The sequence below is a fragment of the Balaenoptera borealis genome (genome assembly GCF_965194805.1).
Source record: "Balaenoptera borealis genome assembly, chromosome: X".
Taxonomy (NCBI): domain Eukaryota; kingdom Metazoa; phylum Chordata; class Mammalia; order Artiodactyla; family Balaenopteridae; genus Balaenoptera; species Balaenoptera borealis.
The window spans coordinates 100,420,657-100,448,057 of record NC_138881.1 but is presented as its reverse complement, the minus strand read 5'-3'; the positions used below and the strand labels follow the sequence as shown (position 1 = coordinate 100,448,057).

Sequence of the window (27,401 nt, the reverse complement as noted above, 5' to 3'; positions counted from 1 at the left end):
AAAAAAAAGAAGACAGGCATTACCAACGGTTAGGTACCAGAGTAACTGAAGTAAGACAAGATATAGTCCCAGTTTTACAGCTACAATGAGTCTGCTACTAACAAACCATGTCAGCTTTGGGGACTTCAGTTTCCTGCCGCTCAAAATGAGGAAATTGGTTCTAAAATCATGAACCTGTAATGCCACATTTGTAAGTCTCTAAATGTGTATCTGATTCATTAGAAAAAGTGTTTCCACAGGGGCCACCAAAGGGAGAAAGGCATTGGAACAGAATGCAAATGACCTACAAAAAAACAACTGTTAGTTTAATCAGAAAGCCTGTGGATCTAATTCAAGGTCAGCTGCCTCTGACTCCCACTTGTTCATTCCGCAAACACCCAATACAGACTACGAGGTGGATGCATGACGCTGGGCGCTGGGTGCTGGGCGCTGGGCTGCAGGGGTGAGCCACATCCACAGGCCCCCATCTTCACCGGCTCACAGTCTGCAGGGGACAGACGAATGTGCAGACCGCCGCAGCCCCTGATGCTAAGTGCTGTGGTGAGGAAGGCACTAGGTCCTTGGGAACCTGCCCTGAACATGGGAGTGAGGGGCTGAGGAAGAGCAAGCTGAGCCCCGAAGGCCAAAGAGGAGTTAGATCTGGCGGGTGGAGTGTGGTGTGCTCATGTCCTACACAGAGGATACAGACTGTGAAAAGGCCCAGTCAGGAAAAAGCTGGGAGGGACTTCCCTGGTGGTCCAGTGGTTAAGACTCTACGCTTCCACTGCACGGGGCGTGGGTTCGATCCCTGGGCGGGGAACTAGATCCCACATGCCATGTGGTCACCCCCCCCCCAAAAAAAATAGATAGAAAGCTGGGAGACTTTAGGGAACTGAAAGTCACTCTGTGTGGCAGAAGTGTGGGAAGGGGACATACTCGGGGGTGGCGGGAGAGGGGTGCCCAGAGGAAGTAGTAATGAAGGAGGAAGCTGGAGAGTAAGCAGAGGCCAGATCACCGGGAGCCTCAAAGCCTTGAGACAGAGCTTGGATTGCATCTTGAGGCCCAGAAAAACATTGAAGGGCTTGAAAATGGACAGATGCCTATCGGGTTTGGGTTTAAGAAATCACCGGGGTTAGTGTGTGGAGTGCTAACATCAGACTGGCTGGGGATGGGGCAGCATAGGCTAGAAGTAGAGACTAGTAAGAGGCTGTGGTTTGTAGTCTGCATGAGAAAGGATGGTGGCCAGCACTAGGGCAGAGGCAGTGGAGATGGAGTTAAATGGACAGAGGAGAGATTTCATAGAATCAACAAGACTTGTGACTGACTGAGTGTAGGAGAAGAGGAAGAGGGAAGTGGCAAGGATGACGCCCAAGTTTCTGGCTTGAGCAGCAAGGTGGTTGGTGGTGTCATTAGCTGAGAGGGAAAGACCATGAGAATAGTTTTCTGGTGGGAAAGCGGAGTGGTCAAGGGTTCAGTTTGGGGTATATTTAGCATGGGACGGCTGTAAGCCTTCCAGGTGAAGATGCTCAATAGACAGTTGAGTAGTGAATATTCGAGTCAAGAGAGAACTGGAGAAACCTGTGGGATTAGAGGAGGGGTCTTGTCTTGACCCGGGGAGTGACAGCTTGTTTGCATAATGATGTGAAGGGCACAGAAGGGAAGAAGTAGGAACACAGAAGGGACAATACAAATAGTCAGTGGATCAAAGCTCCCAAGGGCTGGGAAGTGATGAGTCAGAGCACAGGAGTAGGGATTTGTCTCACAGAGGAGGAGAGCCTAGGAGTTAAGAGGTCAGACTCTGGAGTCCGGGTTGGAACACTTGGTTCTAACACCTTCTAGCTGTGAGACCTTGGGCAAGTCACTTACTTTCCCTGAGTCTCAGTTTTCCTTGACTATAAAATGAGGAAATTATGAGAACCTCGGAATTTCGATGTGATGATTAAAGGAGATAATGCATGCACTATGCTTACTATCGACTGAAAAAAACCACAAAAACTCCCACAACCTAAAAGTTGCGAGTTATGTTTTATTCAGGGACCTTAGTGAGGACTACAGCCCAGGAGACAGTCTCTCAGATAGCTCTGAGGAAATGTTCCAGAGAGGCGAGGGAGGAGCCACGATATATAGGAGTTTTTGCTGGAAAAAAAATATAGTCAAACATCAGAAGATTACTGCTAATCACAAAAAAACAGACCTCTCAAGTTAATGATTTCAGCGCTTTTCTATGTATGGGAAGATGCAAGAGTCTGGGCTCATGGAAATCATTCCTTAGATATGCATCTTAACTATCTAGGGCCAGTATCCTGTTTCTCTTCGTCTGAATTCCCCTCAGGGCGCGCCGTCGGGACGTCTGCAGTGGCTGATGGTTTGATGGTGGGCGACATTCTTGTTTACTGAGATGGCACGCAACCTTTTTTTGTCTGCATTACCATAGTGCCTGGCATGCAGTTAACACTGCATCAGTGGTGACTGTTATAACAGGAGCACAGGAAGGGAAAAATGGGTGCACATGCAGGTCAGTTCATAGGTTTGGTTGCAGGAAGCTGAACAAATTTTTTTAGGTGATTTCTGTCTTTTTGATGAAATAGAAAGTGAGGTTATCTACTGGGGGGGGCTACCTGCTAATGTCTCTTTGGGGTAGAAAAGCCACTCATTTGGCACTGACTAGGAGATAGGACAGTCACTATCAACAGAGGGTCAACAGACTGCCAGCCACTTAAATCATCAAGACTTGCTTTTAAATTAAAGTAAAAATGAAAACAGCGGAATGACTCCTCATTTTGTAGCCTAGTACCAAAACTTGTAGAGTACAGGGAATTCCCTGGTGATCCAGTGGTTAGGACTCGGGACTTTCACGGCCGTGGGCCCGTGTTCAATCCCTGGTCGGGGGACTAAGATCCCACAAGCAGCGCAGGGTGGCCAAAAAATAAAATAAAATAAATTTAACTCAGTTATCTTAAAAAAAAAATTGTAGAGTACATATTCAGAAGTACTTGTTCATCTGATTTTTTTCCTGTTCTAGTTTTTTTAAAATATATTTATTTATTTACTTATTTGGATGCACCGGGTCTCAGTTGCAGCATGTGGAATCTTTTAGTTGCAGCATGTGGGATCTAGTTCCCTGACCAGGGATCGAACTCGGGCCCCCTGCATTGGGAGCACGGAGCCCTAGCCACTGGACCACCAGGGAAGTCCCTCTAGTTTTTTAATAGACTTTATTTTTTAGAACAGTTTTAGATTTAGAGAAAAGTCGAGAAGATAATATAAAGTTCATAGTTTATTCAGACTTTTTTAGTTTTTACCTAATAGCCTTTTTCTGCTCCAAGATCCCATCCAGGATACCACATTGCATATGGTAGTTATGTCTCCTTAGGCTCCTCTTGGCTGTGATAGTGTCTCAGACTCTCCTTGTTTTTGATGACTGCTGTCGAACCCAAGTTCGTGGGCCCAATGCACAGTGAGGCCAAACAAACCAAAACGTTTGAGTCTGGATCAGAACTCTTTGCTTGGCCTTAGCAATAAACCTTTCTCTGCTCCAAACTCTGATGTTTCTATTTGTTTGGCCTCACTGTGTGTCAGGCCCATGAACTTGGGTTCAACAACATGAGCTTGACAGTTTTGAGTACTGGTCAAATATTTTTTAGGATGCCCCTCTATTGGATTGTGTTTGATGTTTTTCTCATTATTAGACTGAGATTATAAGTTTTGGGGAAGGAAGATCACAGAGGTAACGGGCTGTTCTTATCAGATCATTTCAAGGGTATGTACTCTCACCATGATTTATCATCGTTGATGTTGACCTTGATCAACTGGCTGAAGTAGTGTTGGTCAGGTTTCTCCACTGTACAGTTACTCTATTTTCCCCCTTCCCGACTGTACTCTTTGGAAGTAAGTCACAATGTGCAGCTTAAGAAGTGGGGAGTCATGCTCCCCCGCTTTAACTCTTCAAGGGACGAGTAGCTCCATAAATTACCCAGAATTTTTCTGCATGGGAGATTTGTCTCTTCTTCCCTATTTACTTATTCTGTCATTGTTTATATCAAAATGGACATATGGATTTTTACTTATTTATTTATTTGGCTACGTCGGGTCTTTAGTTTGCGGCAAGCGGGATCTTTTAGTTGCGGAACGAGAACTCTTAGTTGCGGCCTGTGGGATCTAGTTCCCTGACCAGGGATCGAACCCTGGCCCCCTGCATTGGGAGCGTGAAGTCTTAACCACTGCGCCACCAGGGAAGTCCCAGTACGTAGCCTTTTTGAATTGGCTTTGTTCACCTAGTAATAATGCATTTAAGGTTCTTCCATGTCTCCCACTGGACCACTAGGGAAGTCCCTGGATGTTTATTTTATACTTATGGCATAATCCAATATTTCCCCAGCCCAGAATCAGCCATTTCTCCAAGGAGACAAGGAACCTTGGTTCCTTTTATTGGAGAATGGTATTAGAAACCACCATCTAAGCATTAGATATGTTCCATCTGAATAAACTTTAATTTGATCACAAATTTATTATCTTGGAGTAACACAGTTGCTTTTTTTATGAGTCAGTGTTCACCCAGAGAAGCAGGACCAGTAGGAGATATATAATGAGGGATTTATTGCAAGGAATTGGCTTCTGTGATTATGAGGCCTGAGAGGCAAATTGGGAACTCCCAGGGCAGGCCTTCAGGAAAGGCAGACAGGATCTCACAGGCATGGCTGTCCACTGGCTGAAGCTGCTGCCCACAGGCAGAATTTCTTTTCTTGGGAGAGCCTCAACCCTGCTTTTAAGGCTTTGCACCTGATCAAATCAGGCCCACCCATGTTATCTAAGATAATCTCCTTTACTTAAAGTGAGCTAACTGTGGACTTTAATTACATCTGCAAAATACCTTGACTGAAACACCTAGATTAGTGTTTGAGTAACTGGGGGCTGGAGCCTTGCCAAGTTGACATATCAAAAAGACCATCACACCTTTAAGATGTTCTGAATTCAGGAGGACCTTATCAGTTGAGTGTGCTCCGTAAATGTACATTTTCTGGATGACTGAGGAGTGCACCCATAGGAACCCAAGCTTTTAGACTGTTACCTATTTAGGATGTGTCATAAACTTCTCTGCCTTCTTCAACAGCGATACTAAACACTTTAACCTGGTTGTAATGACTCAGGGCCCCTATGTGAACACCATTTATCACACTGAACTGAGCTTACAGGGTTGCTTCAGGGCCTCTGAGGCCTGGAAGGAGCCTTATCTCCACACCCAGGGACCTCATTGCTCTAGTTCTTCTAATTCCTCTGTCAGCTTTCTATTTATATACTTCTTACTCCTTCCCTTTCTGAAGGCTGCCCCTCCTCACTTCTCTTTCATTAATTCAATAACTCTGTGTCTGTGTTCTCACTGCTCTCTAATCTAATCTAAGAGGACATTTCTCTCTGGTTCTTTCTGTTTTGTTTTGTTTTTTAAGTAACAGTTTTATTAAGATATAATTCACGGAGTATACAATTCACTCATTTAAAGTGTACAGTTCAGTGGTTTTTAGTATATTCACAGATATGTGCAGCCATTGCCAAAGTCAATTTTAGAACATTTTCGTCACCTTAAAAAGAAATTGCCGGGGCTTCCCTGGTGGCGCAGTGGTTGAGAATCTGCCTGCCGATGCAGGGGACACGGGTTCGAGCCCTGGTCTGGGAAGATCCCACATGCCGCGGAGCAACTACGCCCATGAGCCACAACTACTGAGCCTGCGTGTCTGGAGCCTGTGCTCTGCAACAAGAGAGGCCGCGATAGTGAGAGGCCCGCGCACCGTGATGAAGAGTGGCCCCCGCTCGCCGCAACTAGAGAAAGCCCTCGCACAGAAACGAAGACCCAACACACCCAAAAATCAATCAATCAATAAATTTATTAAAAAAAAATTGCCAATAGAAAGCCCAGAAAGAAACCCACGTGCTTATGGTCAATTAATCTATGACAAGGGAGGCAAGAATATACAGTGGAGAAAAGACAGCCTCTTCAATAAGTGGTGCTGGGAAAACTGGACAGCTACATGTAAAAGAATGAAATTAGAGCATTCTCTAATACCATATACAAAAAATAAACTCAAAATTTAAAAAAAAATTCAAAATGGATTAAAGACCTAAATGTAGGACCGGATACTATAAAACTCCTAGAGGAAAACATACGCAGAACACTGTTTGACATAAGTCACAGCAATAGTTTTTGGATCTGTCTCCTAGAGTAATGGAAATAAAAACAAAAGTAAACAAATGGGACCTAATTAAATTTAAAAGGTTTTGCACAGCAAAGGAAACCATAAACAGAATGAAAAGACAACCTACCGACTAGGAGAAAATATTTGCAAATGATGCTACTGACAAGGGATTAATTTCCAAAATATACTAACAACTCATACAGCTCAATATCAAAAAAAAACCCAATTAAAAAATGGGCAGAAGACCTAAATAGACATTTCTCCAAAGAAGACATACAGATGGCCAACAGGCACATGAAAAGATGCTCAACATCACTAATTATTAGAGAAACGCAAATCAAAACTACAATGAGGTATCACCTCACACCAGTCAGAATGGCCATTATTAAAAAGTCTACAGGGGGGCTTCCCTGGTGGCGCAGTGGTTAAGAATCTGCCTGCCAATGCAAGGGACACAGGTTCGAGCCCTGGCCGGGGAAGATCCCACATGCCGCGGAGCAACTAAGCCCGTGAGCCACAACAACTGAGCCTGCGCTCTAGAGTCCGCAAGCCACAACTACTGAGCCCACATGCCACAGCTACTGAAGCCCGCACGCCTAGAGCCTGTGCTCCGCAACAAGAGAAGCCACGACAGTGAGAAGCCTGCACACTGCAACGAAGAGTAGCCCCTGCTCAGCACAACTAGAGAAGGCCCACGCACAGCAACAAGGACCCAACACAGCCAAAAATAAATAAATAAATTTATTTAAAAAAAAAAAGTCTACAGGGGCTTCCCTGGTGGTGCAGTGGTTAAGAATCCACCTGCCAATGCCGGGGACACGGGTTTGAGCCCTGGTCCGGGAAGATCCCACATGCCGCGGAGCAACTAAGCCCATGCGCCACAACTACTGAGCCTGCACTCTAGAGCCCGCGAGCCACAACTACTGAAGCCTGTGCGCCTAGAGCCTGTGCTCTGCAACAAGAGAAGCCACTGCAATGAGAAGCCCGTGCACCGCAACTAAGAGCAGACCCTGCTCACCGCAACTAGAGAAAGCCCGTGCGCAGCAACGAAGACCCAACACAGCCAATAAATGAATAAATAAATAAATGTATTAAAAAAAAAGACCCAATGCAGCCAAAAGTAAATAAATTTATAAAAGTAAAATAAAATAAAAAGTCTACAAACAATAAATGCTGGTGAGGGTGTGGAGAAAAGTGAATCCTCATACACTGTTGGTGGGAATGTAAATTGATACAGCCACTATGGAGAAGAGTATGGAGGTTCCTTAAAAAACTAAAAATAGGGGACTTCCCTGGTGGCACTGTGGTTAAGAGTCTGCCTGCCAACGCAGGAGACACGGGTTTGATCCCTGGTCCGGGAAGATCCCACATGCCGTGGAGCAACTAAGCCTGCGTGCCACAACTACTGAGCCTGTGCTCTAGAGCTTGCGAGCCACAACTACTGAGCCCACGTGCCACAACTACTGAAGCCCGCATGCCTAGAGCCCGTGCTCTGCAACAAGACAAGCCACCACAATGAGAAGCCCGTGCACCACAATGAAGAGCAGCTCTGCTCGCCACAACTAGAGAAAGCCCGCGCACAGCAATGAAGACCCAACACAGCCAAAAATAAATAAATAAATTTATTTTAAAAAAGGAAACTAAAAATAGAGCTACCATATGATCCTGCAATCCCACTCCTGGGCATATATCTGGAGAAAACTCTAATTCGAAAAGATACATGCACCCCAATGTTCATTGCAGCACTATTTACAATAGCCAAGACATGGAAGCAACCTAAATGTCCATTAACAGAGGAATGGATAAAGAAGATGTGGTACATATATACAATGGAATATTAGCCATAAAAAGGAACGAAATAAGGCCATGTGCATCAACATGGATGGACCTAGAGATTATCATATTAAGTGAAGTATGTCAGACAAAGACAAGTATCATATGATAACACTTATATGTGGAATCTAAAAAAAGATACAAATGAACTTATTTACAAAACAGAAATAGACTCACAGACATAGAAAACAAACCAAAGAGGATGGGGGAGGGGAGAGAAATTAAGAGCTTGGGATTAACATATACACAACAATTATATATAAAATAGATAACAAGGACCTACTGTATAGCACAGGGTATTGGATATTACATTGGATATTGTAATACATTGGATATTACAAGATATCCAATATCTTGTAATAACCTATAATGGAAAAGAATCTGAAAAAGAATATATGTATCTGAATTACTTTGCTGTATACCTGAAACTAACACAACATTGTAAATTAACTATACTTCAATTTTAAAAAATGATTTTTTTTTTTGGCCGTGCCCCGCTGCATGCAGGATCTTAGTTCCCCAATCAGGGATTGAACCCATGACCCCTGCAGTGGAAGCGCAGAGTCTTAACCACTTGGACCGCCCAGGAAGTCCCAATAAAAAAATGATTAAAAAAAAAGAAATTTCCTACCCTTTAGCTATCACCCCCCCACCCCCATCCCCCATCCTCTTCAGCCCTAAGCAACCATTAATCTCCTTTCTGTCTCTTATGGATTTGCCTATTCTGGACATTTCATATAAATGGAATCATATAATATGTGGTCTTTTGTGACTGGCTTACTTCACTTAGCACATGTTTTCAAGGATCATCCATGTTGTATCATGAATCAGTACTTCATTCCTTTTCATGGCTGGATAAGATTCCATTGTATGGCTACATCACATTTTGTTTATCTATTCCTCTGTTGATAGACAATGGGGTTGTTTTCCATCTTTTGGTTATTATGAGTAACACTGCTATGAACATTCACATATGAGCTTATGTTTTCATTTCTCTTGGGTAAATACCTAGATACCTTAGGAGTGGAATGGCTCAGTCATATGGTAAATAGGTTCTGGTACCAATTCCAGTGGGGGGAAGTTCCCTCACACTAACAAGGAGCAATTTTCCAACACCAGCTGAGTGTCCTACAATTCAACTCAATTCTGACACTACACGTAGACAGCATCAGATTCCAAAGGTTCAGGGTTCAGTCCCACAAGACTGTCCCTCGCCCCCTCCCCCTTCAGATGCTTGTCGCAAGCCCAGGCTGTCACCTGTGCTTCTGACTGATGGGCTACAGATCGGAGGTTCCAACTACCACACCCCCCGGGTTTCACATGCCAGTTGCAAGTCCAGGTTGTTACCCGTACTTCTGACCGACTGGCTGTAAATCAGAGGATCCTAAGACCCCCTCCTTGGCTTCAATTCATTTGCTAGAGTGGCTCACAGAACTCAGAGAAACATCCTACTTACTAGATCACCAGTTTATTATAAAATGATGTAATCCAGGAAGAGCCAGATGGAAGAGATGCATAGGGCAAGGTATGAAGAAAGGGTTAAGAGCTTCCATGCCCTCTCTGAAGGTGCCACACTCCCCAAATCTCCATGTGTTTACCAACCTGGAAGCTCTGGACCCTGAGCCCTGTCCTTTGGGTTTTGATGGAAGCTTCATTACATAGGCATGACTGATTAAAACACTGGCCAATGACTGATTCAACCTCCAGCCCCTCTCTCCTCGAAGAGGGTGGAGGGGGGGTATACTGAAAGTTCCACCCCTCTCCTCTCACCTTTGGTTCCCCTGGCAACCAGTTCCTAACCTTAGGTTATACCTAAGGGCTTTCCCCAAAGTCACCTTATTAACATACAAGAGACACCTTTATCACTCTTATCATAGGAAATTCCAAGGGCTTTAGGAGCTCTGTGCCAGGAATGGGGTTGAAGACCAAATATATGTTTTTTATTATAAATCACAATATTACGTATGGTAACTCTGTGTTTAACTTTTGAGGAACTGCCAGACTAGTTTCCAAAGTGACTGTATCATTTTACATTCCTACCAGCAGAATATGAGTGTTCCAATTTCTCTATATCCTCACCAATGCTTGTTATCATCTGACTTTTTGATGATAGTCATCCTAGTGGGTGTGAAGTGGTATCTCATTCTGGGTTTGACTCGCATTTCCCTAACAACTAATGGTGTTGAGCACCTTTTCCTGTGCTTGTTGGCTATTTGCATATCTTCTGAGAAGTGTCTATTCAAGTCCTTTGCTTGTTTTTAAATCAGGTTTTTTATACTTTTGCTGTTGAGTTGTAGGAGTTCTTTATATATTCTGGATACTAGACCCTTATGAGATATATGTTTGCAAATATTTTCTCCCATTTTGTGGGTTGTCTTTTTACTTTTTTAGTAGTTTCCTTTCAGGCCCCAAGGTTTTTAATTTTGATGAAGTCCAATTTATCTATTTCTTCTTTTGTTTCTTGTGCTTTTGAGGTCAAATCTGTGATTCCATTGCCAATTTACTGAGCGCCTTCCATCTACCAGGAACTAGGGATAACGTGGTGCATAAGACAGACTTGGTTCCTGCCCTCATGGAATTTACGTCTAGTGGGGCAGGGGAGATATTAATCTAATAACTGCATGAATAACTTCTCAAGTGTGATAAGGATTAGAAAAGGTGCAGTTCTAACCTAGCCTGAGGGTCAGAGAAGACTTCCCCAAGGAGGTGACATTTAAACTGACATTTGAAGGATGAGTGGGAGTAGGCCAGGTGAAAGGGGGCAAGGAATAGAGGGAAGAGTGTTTCTGGACAGGGAACAGCATGTAGGAATCCCAGAGTTCAGGAGAACAAGGCTCTTTTGAGGAACAGCAAGGACTGTGTGGCTGGAGCAGAGTTGGGGGCAGGGGTGAGTGGGGAAGGGATGAAATGACTTAGGGAGAGAATGTAGAGTGAACTTTCCAGGACTTCAACCTGGTAAGTGCCAGCAACTAAAGCCAGAGGAGGTCATGGAAGACTAGAGAAGAGAGTTTCAAGGAGGAGGAAGTAGCCCACATTGGCCAGTGCTGCCAAGAAGTGAACAAAGGTAAGGACTTGCATTTGCCAGACCGGAGGTCATCATGGGAGACCTTTGTGGAAGCAATTGTGCTGGGATGATAGAGGCAGAAACCAGAATGCATAGGAGTGATTAAGAGCTGAGGAAATGGAGATGTTAAGGGAGGAGACCTCCCTGTGGAAAAGCTTGGCTGGGAAGTGTTTGTCACCCAAAGAGCCTGGCTCCTAGTAGGTGCTCAACAAACGTTTATTGCACTGAACTAAACTGAGGGTGAGCTCCAAGATACAGGAGAGGGACAACTGATGGAATTAGGCTGTGGGAGGAGGCGGGCTTGAGAGCATGAGTTACATCTTGAAAGGAGACAGGCATGCTCCTTCCCTTCATTAAAATGAACGGGAAAGAGGGAAAACAGGGAGGCTGGGTGTGGAATGCAGGGTATGTTGGCTGGGATGGGAGGGGGCATTTCTATAGATAACAGGGTCAAGAGACGAGTCGACTTGTGTGCTTTTATTCTCTTCAGAGATTTCAGGTTTAGCCCTGACTCCAGTTTATGACTTTATCTGGAAATAATATCTAACCTATTTAATAGTTGGTGGGCAATTACTTACTAAGTTACTGCTTTTACTTCTTCTGTGGGATGAGAACAAGGTAAGTTGGCTTGTTTCGATTTTGTCTAAAGTAAAAGTGTGTAGGTTGTGAAGAACATCAGCAGAGGAACCAATATCTCCTTTGAGGAGCAGCCACTCATCTGGTACAGAGGGAAAATAATTTGCAATCAATGTGGACACATTTTAGAGGTGGGATAATTCAGGTAACCACAAGATCCCTCCTGGACTACCCTAGCAGATAAAGTAGTTTCACCACAAGAGCCTGCTGAGTACCTTTCAATTTTTCCAAACAAGAATTTATTTTTTAATAAATTTGTTAATAAATACATTCTGTTATTTTCTATTTCCTATGTGTCCTGCAGCGTTGCTAGGCGTTGCATATGTATTTTCTCGAATCATCAGAACGACCTTGCAAGGGAGCTTGTATTGTTCCCATTTTACTGATGAGGAAACTGCAGCTCAGAGAGGTGAGTGATTTGCTCAAGGTCACTAATCAGTAGCAGGTTTTGGAACCCAGGTTAGGCTGAGCACTTTTCACCACGCCAGCAGTTTTGGCAATTTTGCTCCCGGGGCCACTGTGCGACCCCCGCCGGCCTGTCAAAGACAGGGGCACGGGATGGGGAGGAGAGGTCCCAACCCAGCTTCACCTGAGCGGCTCCGCACTTAGTTTTACACCTGGGGCTCTGAGGTAAGCTCCATTTGAGCAAAAGAGAGAAGAAAAAAACAAGTTTGAAGGCCACTGCCTTCCACAGGGGTCTTTGAACTTCCCAGCAGAAGCACGGCTTTCCTTGAAGCGTTTCTCCTGAAACGCTTTGCTTGTATGATGCATTTTCCCCCACTTGGCTCTATCCTCCACGTGACTGGAAGAGTGATTTTTCTAAAATCTCATCATGTTACTCCCCTGCTTAGAAACCTTCTATGGCTCCCAGCTACCTCTAGGTTAAAATCTGTATTCCTCTTTTAGCATGACCTATGAGACCCTTAGTGATCTGGACCCCCATCCACTTCTCCAGAGTTGCCGTTAGTTACTCCCCAGCTCCCACCTTCCTTCCAAACCGGCTGACTCGCATCTCCTGGTACTTGCTATGTGCATCCGTGCATACTCCAGTGGCCCTGCCAGGAGGCTGCTCCCCCGTCTCCACTGAGCGACTCCCACTCACCCCTCCAGCCTCAGATCAGGTGTACTCTTCCTCCCCGGAAAGCCTTTCCTGCACCTTTGGCCTGGGTTAGGCCCCGCCCTCTTTGCAGCACCCCCTACTCCAACCCCCATGCTTACCTGTCCCAGCCCTGCTTCTGCCTCCTTTTCTTGTCTGCCTGTCCCACTAGAATGCAGATTTGCATCATCTGCTTAACTCTGTTTTGCTCCCCTGGAAAGAAGTTTCTCAGGGAATTTGTTCTTTCTCTTGGGGTGAGCATACCAGTCTTGCCTCGAAAAGCATACCAGAAATGCCAATGGCTTGATGTTAGGCATGGAGAGTTTTCAGCATGGGGGTTTGTCCCCTGCAGCCAAACCTCAATTTTACATGGAGGAGGTAGGCTAGGCAATATCACATGATGAGAAAAATCTGTGGGGAAGAATAGCTGACTACAGGAAAAACTCCAGAAAGCCGCTTTCAAATCTTCCAGCTGACTTGGTTTTCATTTTGGAAAGAGCAGGGCAGATGCTTGTCTTAGGTCCCCAAATCTGCTAATAGTTAAGATGCTTAGGTTCAAACTTTTCCTATGAAGAGGGGACTACTGTTAAAAGTGTCCTTTGAATGTTGGGCGAAGGCACATGCCAATCTTCCCTCCAAGCCAGGAGTCCGCAGACTCAGCCATGTGGCAGGAAGGCCCTGCCCTGACGCCTTCACCAAGCCCAACCCACCTTGGCAGCTGTCAAGGGAGAGGTTGTGGAGCAGAAACCGCAGTCCTGCATCAGTTAGCCAATTTGCATCTATAAAATGGGCATGGGGGCTTCCCTGGTGGCGCAGTGGTTGAGAATCTGCCTGCTAATGCAGGGGACACGGGTTCGAGCCCTGGTCTGGGAAGATCCCACATGCCACGGAGCAGCTGGGCCCGTGAGCCACAACTACTGAGCCTGCGCGTCTGGAGCCTGTGCCCCGCAACGGGAGGGGCCGCGATAGTGAAAGGCCCGCGCACCGCGATGAAGAGCGGTCCCCACACCGCGATGAAGAGTGGCCCCCACTTGCCGTAACTAGAGAAAGCCCTTGCACGAACCGAAGACCCAACACAGCGAAAAATAAATAAATAAATAAATAAAGTAGCTATTAAAAAAAAAAAAACCAGAGGTGGAACCCAGGGCCGAGCCAGGCTGGGTCTCTGACCTCAGCCCTTCCTTACGGTGGTCAGCTGTCCACCCCTCAGCTGGTCAGCAAAAAAAAAAAAAAAAAAAATGGGCATGGGGGTGGAGGAGTGTTATGCTAGATGCCCATGCCAAATGCCACAAGCCAGGAGCTGCTCACCCTCACACTGCAAACATCAAAGAAGTTCATTTTTGTTTCTTTTCTTTTTTTGGCTCTGCCGCGCAGCTTGTGGGATCTTAGTTCCCAACCAGGGATTGAACTCAGGACCCTGCAGTGAAAGCCCCAAGTCCTAACCACTGGATGGCGGGGGAATTCCCAAAGAAGTTCATTTAGAAGAAGAAAAGGGAAATGCTACATTACACTGTGTAAATATGTTTACGGTATAGTTCCTAGAGACACGGGACAGGCTGAGAATCAATAGGAAAGATCTGGATCATTTCATGGATGGGAAGAATCTAATGGGTTATTAAGGGCAGGTGGGAACGTTTTGAGCACAGAAGGGGCAAACAGGCCCGCCAGGCAGAGATGGAAACCTGGACGGATGGGCTCAGGGTGGTGTCTCTGGGCTGTGTTTTGTTGTGACTCAGTTCCTCCCTGGCCTTAGAGGACTGGGATGGGAGGGCTGGGGACACAGCAGTCCATTGCAAGGACTACCCAACCCTCCAGGGATACAGTGCTATTTTGAAAATATGCTGTTCTCAAAAGCAGCATGGATTTCCAGTCACCAACTGCTTCTCCCTCGTTTCAGCTCAAATCAACCCACCTGTATTCTACTCAATTCATACTATTTCTGAATGGGAGCAGTTTTCCAAAGTACAACTTATATATTAAATGTAATTAAAAGAAACCCACAATGCTGACGATTAAAGCCCTATCTTGGAAAAAAGTGCCAGGGGGTGTGTCTCATTGGAGGGCAGAAGTCAAGGTAAATTACGTGACTCACCAGGAAATATTAGAAATACATATTTGGAGGCTTTTTCCTTTTACCTCCCCTCTGCTCCCTGCAGACAACTCCTCTGGGATGAGACTTGTGCAAGAGGCCAGACCTAGATGCTAAAGAGCCCAGGAGACAGGTAAACTGTGTGTCTCTACTCAGAGCCAAGGGGAAAGTAGCTCCTTTGGTGCACATCTTGGCCACTTGCTCTGAAAATGAGATCCAGAGACTGTTCTGGATCACTAGCTCGCAGCCGTGGGTTGGTGACCTCTTTCCTGCAAACACAGGGAAGAGGTGGTTAATGAAAAAAAAAAAAAAAGTCATTCAAAGGACAGCTTTGTAATGCAAAAGGAAAACATATGCCACTTTAATATGCTTAAGAAGTCAATCGTGATACATTAGAAACCAAACCGTATGCGTAAGGCCTGGTTGTCTCAGGAGCAGGTTGACAGGGGCTGAGCCCGCCCTCACAAAGTGACCCGTTAACAGCCGAGTCAGGCCTGCAGTTAGGCGCTTCCTCTGCATCAGTGGTTTACAATCTTAACTCATTCTTCTAGCAAATGTTTCCTAATAAACCCAGAGCTTCCACCTGCCCAGAAATGGCTACTGGAAGCTAACTTTCCCTCTCCCAAGCAGGACCACGTTTCTGCTCCTAACTGCTTAATCCTGTAGTTTGGGGATTCGGCGCCAGGAAGGCTTGGTCTTTGCTCTCCCTCAGTTAGGCGTGCCCTGGTCCCCGCGTCTCCTGGCCGGTGTCTGTACTCCTGAGACAGGTGCCTGAGACGGACCCCGAGGTGGTCTGTTCCCTGCAGGACCAGCGCCCACGGCTGCGGCCCGAGCTGCGTCCGAGGCGCCGCCCCTTCGGTGGGACCCGGGACCGCCAGGGACCACCCGGGATCGAGGCCCGGCCGCAGCCTCTTGGTCCCTCCACGCTCTCCAGTCTCCGTCTCCTTCAACGGTCCTGGAAGAAGGGGAACATATGGCGGAAAAGGCCTTGAATTTGCGCCACCCGTCTGCCCACGGAGTCCTTCCCCTTGGCGGGCGCCGCCGCCGCTCTGGCCGTTGTCTCCACGACCGGCGCGCCCACTGCGCTGGGGGCGCGTCTCGGCGTACACGCGGCGCCGCCGCCGCTGCTGTTGTTGTTGGCGTTGTTACGCTCGCTGCCGCCCGCCGTCTCCCAGTCCTCGGCCCCCGACAGCTCCCGCAAGCTCCAGGGCGCGTCGGGCCGCAGGTAGTGACAGGCCCGGTGGCCGCTGTGGTCGCGGCGCGTGGGGTCTGCCCCCAAGGCGCCCACCAGCACCTTGACGACCATATCGTGGCCCTGCAGGGCCGCCAGGTGGAGGGGCGTGAGGCCGCCGCTACCCGGGGCGCTCACGTCGAGCGGCAGCCCCCTGCGCTGGGCGAAGTCGTGCACCAGGATGAGTTCCTCGTGGCGCCCGTGCTTGGCCAGCCAGTGCAGCACCGTGTAGCCCGTGATCGGGTCGCCCCGCAGGAGCAGCCCCGGCTCGACCTCCAGCAGCTCCTGCAGCGCCTCAAAGCGGCCCTCAGCTGCCGCCAGTATCCACGCGTGCTCCCGGGGCTCCAGGCATAGCCCGCTACCGCTCGGTCCGTTCGGCCCGCCCGGGGACTGCTCCACGGGGCGCTCCTCCGACAGCCACCCGGCGGGAGCCGCCCCCTGCAGCCCCAGCAGCTCCCGCAGCGCTCCCCGCCGGCGCCCCGAGCCTGTTCCCGAGGGCATCAACGAGCCGTGCAAGGGGGGCTCCCGGGAGGCGGTGGCGTTGCCCCGGTACCTGCCCAGGCTGACGGTGTCCACTCTCAAGGGGCGGGGCTGCGGGGCGCTCCGCAGGCTCAGCTCGGTCGGTGCGAAGGAGGCCTTGGGTGCCGGCTTCGCGGCCCCTCGGGGCTCGGCCATGGTCCTGCCGCCGCGGCGGTTCCAGTGTCTAGCGTTCGCTGCCCTTCCCGGGCCCCACCAAGAGAGGAACTGGCGCTGGCGTTGGGGAAGGAAGCGGCTTGAGCAACTGGGCTCGGAGGGAGGGAGCGAAGGAGGGGAGAAGAGGGAGGGAGAGCGCGAGCGAGCCGAGGGAGGGCCCCGGCACGGGCGGTGGGGGGGGCGTGGAGGGGTGGGAGCTCCGGCCATGCCCCCGCAGCGAGCCCCTTTCCTGCACCCCGGGTACCGCCGCCACCTCCGCTCTCCCGGGTCGCGGGCGCCCCGCCCCAAACGGCCAGGTGAGCTGGGCGGCCCCGCCTCCCGCACGGCGTGGGCAACTGTGGGGCGGACGCGGGGGCGGGCTGCGCGCTGGCCCCGAGCGCCGCCGGGAGCAGCCCAGCTGCCCCAGCAGCCGGGTTCTCAGCATCCCCGCAGTTGCTGGGTGAAGAGGCTCTAGAGAGTCCCCTCCGCGGCGGGCTGAGTTCGGCTTCCAGCCAAGGCCTCCGGGAGCGCAGTCCTTAGAGCTCCGGGGCGCTCGCTCTCCGCCCCTTCCTTCGCCCTTCCCTCTTATCTCCTCAGGAGTCTCCCTGCACTTTGTCCCCGAGCCGCCTTTGTCCCGCGCCTTGCATTCACGGAGGCGGCTTGGCTGCCCCATGTGACTCGGGTTGGCTTGCACTGCCCTTTGTGTGGCCTTGACCCTTCCCGCAGCGCCGAAGCTGCCCGGGATTCCTACAGAGAAATTCGAGAAAGTGTCTAGGCGGAAGCCCTTCCAGGGAACTGAGAAGGGCTATTCCCCTGCTTCCCCGAGGCTCCCGACTCCTCTCTCCGCCCTCTTCTCTTTAACCTTTCCCATCTTGGCTTGAAGAAGCAGGTACTGGTGAATCTGAGTCATTGGCCACGAACGCCTTACCCTCTTCAGAGATGCATCCCGCTCTCTCCCTGAGGGACCTGCTGATTTCCGCGAATTCAGAGTTTCAGGGCTTTTAAAAGAGGAGGATATTTTACCTTTTTAGTCCTAACATTAGCACCCTCTTTGCTCTTTTCTTCTCTCAATAAATGGTAGTTCTTGCCTCCCCCCTCCCCTGCCATGTTAGGGAGTTCAGTCATGAGCAGTGGGGAGCCATAGAAGGTTCTTGAGCCAGAGAGGAATACAGCCATGATTAAGGTGGTCTTTAGGAAGATGATTATGGGAGAGGCAGAGGCAGAAAGCCAGGAGACTGTTCCAACAGTCTAGGCCGGAGGGAATGGGGACTCAGGCCAAGCCAGCCCACTCTACTGGGTCCCACAGTGATGGAAGGTATCAGAGGTTTTTCCACCTTTGCCCTCAAATATTTGGGATCAGCCCTAAAGACCTGGAGCTTTCCTTCATGGCAGCCTATGCATTTGTAATCCATTTTTTGAATATTTTTTATGTGCCACTCTGCTAAACGCTTTGTATATGTTCATTCTATCACCCTCCCAAGGATCTCAAGAGCTAAGTATTGTTACTATCCTCACTTTGCAAAGAGATTAGGCCATTTGCCCAAGGTCACCCCGAAGGAAGTAACAGAGCAAGTCTGTGTGACACCATAGCCTTTGTTCTGGCACAGAGGATCTGGCATTCAAACCAAGCTTATCAGCAGCAAGTCACTCACACAAATCCCAAATTCCAGCCAAACGGATGGACTTGTCCTAACCTGAGCATATCTTGAACTTGTCCTCCTCTACCTAGAATGTCCTCCCTCATAGCTTCTATTTGGTGAAGTTCTTCCCCCTGTCCTTCAAGGTTGGCCTCAGTTGCCACCTTCTCCAGTAAGCCTCCTCCGATTACCCCAGCCCAGAGTGATCCCTCTCGCTCCCCCAACCATCTGTTTGTATTACTCCTTCGGCATCCAGAACAGACAGCCTTGTGTTGTATTTCTCTCCCTTTACTCTGACATGCCAATTAAACTGAACTCGTTGATGACTAGTCATACTGCCCTTGTGTACCTAGTAGGTGTGTGAGAAATATGTTATCTCGTTCTGGTTTGGCAGCCTGGGGAAATGTAACTGTGTGTGTACGTGTTGGGGGAGGTGTCTTCGGCCAGAATCTCGATGCCCACTCCCACATCCCTGCCTCAGACTGAATCTGCAGGACACCAAAAGCAGCTCATAGACTTGGTCAATTCGTAAAAGAAAAAGGCAAAAGGTGATCAAGTGGTTGCTTCACTGAGCTGACTAACCAAAGCCACCTCCTGGCCTTTGCCGGCTCCTCAGAGACCAGGCCCAGGCCCAGAGTGGGCCCCAAGCTTTCAGGCTTTCATTTTCAAAATGAACCCTGACTGACAAGCAGCTACTTCCGTTGCTCTGGAAACTCCCCTCCGCAACCCCAAATCTGTAAACACTAAACCGCACACATGCACACACACTTCTAGAATATGCAAACAGCTGCAGCAGTATTTCTTTTAATCAAAATGCCAGCATGGAGAATGCAGGATGGGAGAACGCTTGGACTATTAATTTTCCTCGCCACTAAGCAGGCAGTTCCCGTCGCTATCAGCACTAATAATATCTCTGGTTCCGGTTCAAAGACTGCAAGGGCAGTCGCCTGACCAGCATCACAGACCCAGGGTGCACGTGCCCTTGCTTAACTGTTGCCAGAGACCAAAGCCAAGGTGCTTCCCTAGCAACTCTTTACTTACCAAGTGCTTTGTCTAGGTCACCAGTTGCATACATGGTTCCCCGGGACCACAGCACCCATCTCCATTTCAGGAGAGAGGGTCTGTGGACAAAGAGTATCACCTGCCATTCCAGTAAACAAAGAATGCTGCCTGCTAGTCCAGTGAACAACGAATGTCAACTGCCATCAAGCCAGGAGCTGCTGCAGCCACCGTCCCCCACCACCCCACAGTGCGCCCTGAGGGGAACTCAGGATGGAGAAAAACAGGATACTGGCCCTAGATAGTTAAGATGCTTATCTAAGGAATAATTTCAATGAGCCCAGACTCTTGCATCTTGCCATACAGAGAAAAGGGCTAGGGAATTCCCTGGTGGTCCAGTGGTTAGGACTCTATGCTCTCAGTGCTGAGGGCTCTGGGTTCAATCCCTGGTCGGGGAACTAAGATCCCACAAGCTGCGTGGCATGGCCAAAAAAAAAGGGGGGGGGGCTAAAATCACTACTTTGAGATGTCTGCTTTCTGTGATTAGCTGTAGTCTTTGATGTTTGAACGCGTTTTTATTTTTTCTTGCAAAAACTCCCGTATATCTTGGCTCCTCCTTTACTTCTTTGGCACAGTTCCTTAGAGCTCTCTGAGAGGCTGCCTCCTAGGCTATAGTCCTCACTAAGTCCGCTGTATAAAACGTAACTTGCAACTTTTGGGTTGTGTGTTTCTCTTCAGTCAACAGGTCTCTGGAATCTGATACATGGGAGTGGGGTGAAGAGAGCAGAAAGCAGAAGGGGTAGTAAAGATCCTCCTAAACTGAAAATGCCCATCCCCTGAGGCAGCTGCTCCCCCTCCAAGGGAGTGGGGCAAAACCCCTCAAGCCCTTGGAAATAGCCTCTCCAAAAGTTGGCTGTAGAGCGAGGGTTTGCATTTTGAATGGTGGTACCTGGTGTCTTTTCCAAATGGCAGCCTCTCTAGTGTATTTTTTATAGGTCCTGGACTATTCGAACCAGGTCCTGGACTATTCGAGAGTTCTTAATGTTTCCTTGGTCAGGTTCTTCATTTTCCAGATGAGGTTTAACTGTCGGGGAGGATGGCAAGAGGCAGAGAAACTTCAAGCTGAAATGTTGAAAATCAATCTTGAGGAGGAGAGAGCGCAGCTCAAAAGTCTCATTGGAAACCGGTGGGGAATCATAACTGACCTGCAAAAATTTAATTTGCCTGCAACTTTTCAGGAACATGCTCCTGGGGTGAAGCCAAAAGCACATGTATCTTTGGCTCACAGTGGAGTTTGCCAGTGGGGCTCATGGATTCAGAAAAATCCATGGATGCAGAGCAGGCATGAGGGGAATGTGTGGAATATGGGAAGTAAAGTCCCTCAGGCTTCTATAATGGTAGCTGATGGAGGGAGCAGGGAACATTCTTTTTTTTTTTTTTTTTTTGCCACGCCGCGTGGCATGTGGGATCTTACTTCCCCGACCAGGGACTGAACCCACGCCCCCTGCCACGGAAGTGCGCAGTCTTAACCACTGGACTGCCAGGGAAGTCCCTGCAGGGAACATTCTTGAGGTTCCAGATATGAAATATAAGTTTTCTTTCCTCCAAAGACCTGAGCTGATATCATCACATGATTCTCAGTGAGAGAGAAAGCCACGAGAGAGAAAGCTCCCTGAGCAGAAGAGCGTGTGACTGTGAGAGTGTGTAAACATGTGTTCGTGTGCACACGCACGCACTGCCAGACATCACTGTCTCTGATTGTCATTTACCCCTTCCCAAGTGTCAGGGCTTTCCATGAGGAGACCCCTGTGAAAGGTTTAACATTCTCGATACCTTCTCCTTAGACTATAGAACAAATCATATTTAGTAAACACTTAAAACATCCTTTTCTATTATTTTGGATTTACTTTTTTCCCTTTTTAGAAAAACTTATGATCTTACTTTAGGAGCTGGGTAACCTTGGAATAATAGAAGGTGGTAAGACCAAGTTGACATCTGTGAACGGTGAGACCAGGGTTTTTCAAAATGACTGAGGAGAAAGGCGTGGGCAGGGAGCAGGAAGAAATCTTTAGGCCTGAGTGCAAGCAGGAAACCTGCCTAAGACTCGGGCTGCAATGGCTTAACTGGAGTCCAAATGTCAAGCATGGGCCATGAAGTGTGACGAGAAAAAAATTTCCATTACACCTTTTACTGATGCTGCGATGAAAGAGTCACCTCTCAGGAAAGACCTCAGGTATTACCACGTGGAGACACACGAGGGCGCTCTAACCAGCTAGCTATTGAGAAAACCAGAAAGGTCGCACAAATTTCTACCTGGGAATAGAGACATTGCAGGCCTTTTCTTGATGTGAATTCAGGTTTTTACCCAGGATCAGGCTGCTCACCCTTGGCCCTTAAGTAGATGCAAGGAAGGAGGTACTAGCATCAGGGGCTGTGGTGAGAAGGCCAGGGTGTCATGTTGAAGAGAATGTGAACATTCTGGAGAGAGAGGGAGAATGGTGAGCAGAACAAAGTGCTTCCTTACTCTATTCGAGAGCTGTTAGTTTCTGTAATATGTAAGGTTTGGAATAATAATGCTTTATGGTTTTCCAAGTGCTTTCATATTTTTAACTTATCTCTTTGACTCAGGCAGCAAGCCTGTGAGGTATGTAGAGAAGACTATTTATATCCAACTTACACACAAGGTTGAGAGAGGTTAAGTGACTTGCATGGCATCACACAGCTCAAAAGTGGTGGATCTGGGTCTGTGCTCATGCCTCTGTGCCACACTGCCTTACTCATTTGGGTGGGGCGGGCAGGGACGGCTCTCAGTGACACTGTGCAGTAAGTGAATGCTGGCCTTGGTGACTTCCATCTACCCTTTTTGACATCCAGGCACCCTGGGTCCCAAATCGCCCAATGTAGCACTCCCTAATAATGAGAGCAACCACCTACTGGTATTGAGCACTTAGGTGCCTGGCAGGCCCCGTGCTGAGCATTAAACATGCCTTATCATGCACGAGTCTTCATAGCAGCACTATTCACAATAGCCAAAAGGTAGAAACAGCCCCAATGTCCATCAGCTGATGAGTGGATAAACAAAATGTGGTATATCCATGCAATGGAATATTATCCAGTAATAACAAGGAATTAAGTAATGATGCTTTACTAAGACACCCCATGCCTTATTGAATCATGCCTTGTTTATTTTAAATTTTTTGGCAGTTGATCGAGCAGGTAACACAGCTTTTGAACGTCTGATGGCCACTTCCACAGCTCAAGGAGCTTCGGCACAGGTGCTGTGGAAGGACCCTCTGACAAATATATGGAATGGACCTGATCCAGTTTTAATCTGGGGTCGAGGTCATGTTTGTGTTTTTCCTAGAAGTGCTGACTCCCCTCGGTGGCTTCCTGAACGTCTTTTTAGACAGATAGATGGCAAGAAAGACCCCGCAGCTGATTCGGAGGATGCGGCGCCTCTCGCTGAATGTGAAGACTGCCCCAGCGATGGATCCCAAGAGAAGAGGTCGGAAAAGGAGGTGTCCAGCACGAAGGACTCGACAAAGTGATCCTCCGACTTGGGGTCAATTGAAGAAATTGGTGGCTCAAGCTCAGGAATTAGTGACTGCTCAAAGGACTCCTTTTACCCCTATGACAATGTTTTTGGCTATGTTGGCTGTTCTTTCTACTTCTTCTGTTCAAGCTGATGATTTATACTGGGCTTATGTTCCTGACCCCCCTTTGCTACAACCTGTTTCCTGGATTAATGCTGAATTCCCTGTATTTTATAATGATACTGTTTTTGGAGATTTTATTGGAAATATTAAGATGGCAAATATGTCTGTGAATTATTCCAATTGGTTTAATTATTTTCCTGTATGTTTAAGTCCGCTAAATTTGGAATCAGGCTGTATTAAAGCTATAGCTTTTGAACATACTGTGCTATATACTGGAAAGGTAGAATCACAATATGCAACTAATAATAGAGTTATATATCGCTTTACTGGTTCTTCTCTTTATATTGTAGGCAGATAGTAAAACGAGAAGATTTATCTACATTTCTGCATTGGTATAAAGATCATCAATTAATTAACATTCAGGAACGTATTACCCGAGTTAACCCTAAAGATCCTTTTAATCATTCTATACTTATTAAGAATTTACAACCTTCTGATTCTGGACATTATCTATGTGTAGAAAGTTCTACAGGAGGGCAAGGCACCTTATTGGTCGGCCATCAAGTGACTGTGGTTTCCTGGCATTTGCCGGGTCGTTTGCCTTCTTTTATTCCTACTGCTTTTCCTCAGTCAAGTTTTAAGTTTTGTAATTCTACTTGGACTAATTCTCAAATACGGTGTACGTTAAGTTTTGAGGGTGGCTCTATACTTATTTCTTCTATATCTGTCCTCAATAATGGTTTGGTGTTTCATAAGAACTGGGAAGTATGGAAATTAGCTTTATCTTATTCTTATCAACCAGTTATTACATGTGTAGGTCCACCCTATGCTTTGTTAATGGGAAACATATATATAGTACCCCTTCTTACTGGAGGTTATAATATTACTTGTCATAATTGTATTTTTAGTAGCTGTATGTTGCCCTCTCATGGCTCTTATTCTGTTATGGTTATGAAACAACCTACGTATATTATGCTTCCAGTCAAACTGCATGAGCCTTGGTATCAAAACACTGGAATACAAGCTTGGCTTGAATTGTCTAAAGCCCTAAAGCGTACTAAGAGATTTTTGGGATTACTTATTTGTAGTATTTTAGCTTTGGCTGCTTTATCTGCTACTGCAGCCACGGCCGGGATTGCTCTATCCAAAAGCGTGAATGAAGCCCATTTTGTCAACCAGTTATCTAAAAATACCAGTGTGGCTTTGGCTCTTCAAAGTCGTATGGATTCCCAATTGAAAACTGAACTTGATGAATTAAAAGATGTGGTCTTAAGTCTGGGAGATCAAATTAATGCTCTAAAGATTAAAATGAAATTGAAATGTCATGCTAAATATTCTTGGATCTGTGTAACGGCGCATAAGTACAATGAATCTGACTGGGATTGGGAAAGAATCAAAATGCATATTCTTAGTGTATGGTCTGACAGCAAGATTAGTTTAGATATACGTAAATTAAATGCAGAAATTCAAGCTATACAAGAATCGCACCTAGATGAAAATGACCCAACAGAAATTATAAAAGGGTTGCTTAGTCAACTACATTGGCTCAATCCCCAAAACTGGATTCAGGGTGGCTTGTCTCTAGCCATTATGTGTTTTCTTATGTTGGCAATTATCCCATGCTTTGTAAAATTTGTTCTGCAAAGATATGTTCGTCTAAGTACTGAGCTCCATGGTTTGCGTTTACAACAACATGTTTTAAAAAAGAAAAAAGGGGGATCAGTCCCTGTTCGGGCGCCACTTGCGACGGTCCAGCCACCTCAGGGGGTCTTCCAGGTCCCCACGGAGAGGGGTAAGGGACTGAATAGCACCGTGAGTATGGGGTCAGAAGGACCAAGACAACTGATGGTTGCAAGGTACTTTATTTAGAATTTACTGAATCTTATATAGACAGAAGAGGAACTCATTATTAGACAATAAACCCATAGAATTGCTTATCTTCTCAGTTCAGTCACTACCGCGGATGTCAACAAGTTTACAACAACTATCCTTGAACATTATCTTCCCTTAAGCAGGCTCACACACAGCCCCCAGCCATAAGGAACAACCAGGACTCTCAGTTCCCTGAGGTCTCCTGGCTTGAGATAGCTTTGCTAATCTCTTTTACATTCCTCAGGCCTGGGACAAAGAGTGCATTCCAAGTCAAGGGCAAGGGCTTTGCTTTTTGTGAGAGACATACTGTCTCCTCCAGGAGTTACCTCCGGCTAAGACTGCATGCTTCCCACAATGCTTGCTACATATAACATGGAGGAACCCTGAAAGCATTGTGCTAAGTGAAAGAAGCCAGACACAAAAGACTACATATAGTCTGATTCCATTTATATGAAATGTCCAGAAGAGGCAAGTCCACAGAGACAGAAAGTAGGTTAGTGGTTGCCTAGGCTAGGTGGGGGGCGTAGGGGAGGGGAAAGGAGCAAGGAGAGTGACTGCTAATGGGCACAGGTGTCTTTTGGGGGTAATGAAAGTGTCCTGGATTAGATATTGGCAGTGGTTGTACAACCTTGTGAACATACTAAAACCCACTGAATGGTACACTTTAAAATGGTGACGTTTATGGTATGTGAATTATAGCTCAATGAAGCTGTTACCAAAAGAGTGCATTATCTCTCTTAATCTTTGTAACAACTCTAAGAGATGGGGACTAATGAGAAATTGAGGCCCAGCAAAGTTCTTTTTTTTTTTTTTTTAAAGGAAGTGGGAAGGAGAAAGGTTTTTTAAATTAATTAATTTATTTATTTATTTTTGGCTGCCTTGGATCTTTGTTGCTGCACGCAGGCTTTCTGTGGTTGCGGTGCGTGTGTGTCTCATTTCGGTGGCTTCTCTTGTTGCGGAGCACCGGCTCTAGGTGCGTGGGCTTCAGTAGTTGTGGCACACGGGCTCAGTAGTTGTGGCTCGCGGGCTCTAGAGCACAGGCTTAGTAGTTGTGGCGCACGGGCTTAGTTGCTCCATGGTATGTGGAATCTTCCCAGACCAGGGCTCGAACCCGTGTGCCCTGCATTGGCAGGCAGTTTCTTAACCACTGCGCCACCAGGGAAGTCCTGCGAAGTTCATTGGTCACATTCTCTCAGCTAGTAAGTGGCAGGGGAACGCATCCAACTTTACCTGACTGCAAGGCTCTTGCTTTTCACCATCATTTCACACTGCCTCTAATGCATTGCTCATATAGAGGATATCATAAGAGCCAAAGAGCCAATACTCACTGAGGACTTATTATGTGCCGAGCACACTGCATTCATAACCTGGTTGATGCCCTAAAACAAGGTAGGCACTATTCAAGCAGTGGTCTCCCAACTTTTTTTTTAAATTTATTATTTCTGGCTGCATTGGGTCTTCGTTGCTGCGTGCAGGCTTTCTCTAGTTGCAGCGAGCAGGGGCTACTCACCGTTGCAGTGCCTGGCCTTCTCATTGCAGTGGCTTCTCTTGTTGCGGAGCACAGGCTCTAGGCGTGCGGGCTTCAGTAGTTGTGGTATGTGGGCTCAGTAGTTGTGGCTCGCGAGCTCTAGAGCGCAGGCTCAGTAGTTGTGGTGCATGGGCTTAGTTGCTCCGCGGCATGTGGGATCTTCCCAGACCAGGGATCGAACCCGTGTCCCCTGCATTGGCAGGCGGATTCTTAACCACTGCGCCACCAGGGAAGTCCTCCCAACTTTTTCGATTGCACACCCCTCTACTAAAAATATTTTGAGAAGTATTCTCAATACTTGAGTGTTTTATACAATGATGTACATGTGTTACTCTACTAATACATTATGTATGTTCTAAAGCATACACAAAAAGGACATTTTAAAAGGATGAGACAAGGATGAAATAAACAGTATTTTCAAACAGTTCAAAGTTTTTATAATATTTGTAGTACAAAAAACTATTTTGACTCTCACTAAAATGTTATGAGGGCTTCCCTGGTGGCACAGTGGTTAGGAGTCCGCCTGCCAATGCAGGGGACACGGGTTCGAGCCCTGGTCCGGGAGGATCCCGCGGGCTGCGGAGCGGCTAAGCCCCTGAACCACAGCTGCTGAGCCTGCGCTCTGGAGCCCGTGAGTCACAACTGCTGAAGCCCGCGTGCCTACAGCCTGAACTCCACAACAGGAGAAGCCGCCGCAATGAGAAGCCTGTGCACTGCAATGAAGAGCAGCTCCCGCTCGCCGCAGCTAGGCCCGCACGCAGCAACAAAGACCCAATGCAGCCACAAATAAATAAATAAAATGTTATGAATACATTTTTTCCCACAGAGAATGTGATCGCATATGCTTCATTAAAAAAAAATCTTGGGTTAATATAGTAATACGGTAGTACAGTAATACAGCTATAATTATATGCTATAATA

The 27,401-nt window shown here is 47.2% G+C and overlaps 2 protein-coding genes and 1 long non-coding RNA gene across 4 annotated transcripts in view; 1 reads left to right on the top strand and 2 right to left on the bottom strand.

The window, feature by feature from the left end:
- Window positions 1–27,401, bottom strand: part of LOC309620796 — a 61,821-nt gene that overhangs the window by 4,741 nt on the left and 29,679 nt on the right. The window lies entirely within an intron of this gene.
- LOC309620636 (endogenous retrovirus group K member 13-1 Env polyprotein-like) lies at window positions 7–25,656 on the top strand. 2 transcript variants are annotated; one of them, XM_082377445.1, is made up of 2 exons: window positions 7–12,109; window positions 22,792–25,656. In XM_082377445.1, exon 2 carries the CDS (start codon window positions 23,918–23,920, stop codon window positions 24,947–24,949), a length of 1,032 nt encoding a protein of 343 aa, XP_082233571.1. In that variant the 5' UTR covers window positions 7–12,109; window positions 22,792–23,917; the 3' UTR covers window positions 24,950–25,656. The 2 variants fall into 2 exon arrangements, with proteins under 2 accessions (XP_082233571.1, XP_082233570.1); XM_082377444.1 differs by having other exon boundaries at window positions 22,789–25,656.
- Window positions 15,216–17,017, bottom strand: SOWAHD (sosondowah ankyrin repeat domain family member D). Its single transcript, XM_082377372.1, has one exon. The coding sequence runs from the start codon at window positions 17,014–17,016 to the stop codon at window positions 15,832–15,834; it is 1,185 nt and encodes a 394-aa protein (XP_082233498.1). The 5' UTR covers window position 17,017; the 3' UTR covers window positions 15,216–15,831.

What these genes read in the sequence shown, in the direction of transcription:
- SOWAHD (XM_082377372.1), bottom strand. Translation starts at nt 17,016, where the DNA reads ATGGCCGGAGCTCCCACCCCTCCACGCCCCCCCCACCGCCCGTGCCGG.
- LOC309620636 (XM_082377445.1), top strand. Translation starts at nt 23,918, where the DNA reads ATGGGAAACATATATATAGTACCCCTTCTTACTGGAGGTTATAATATT.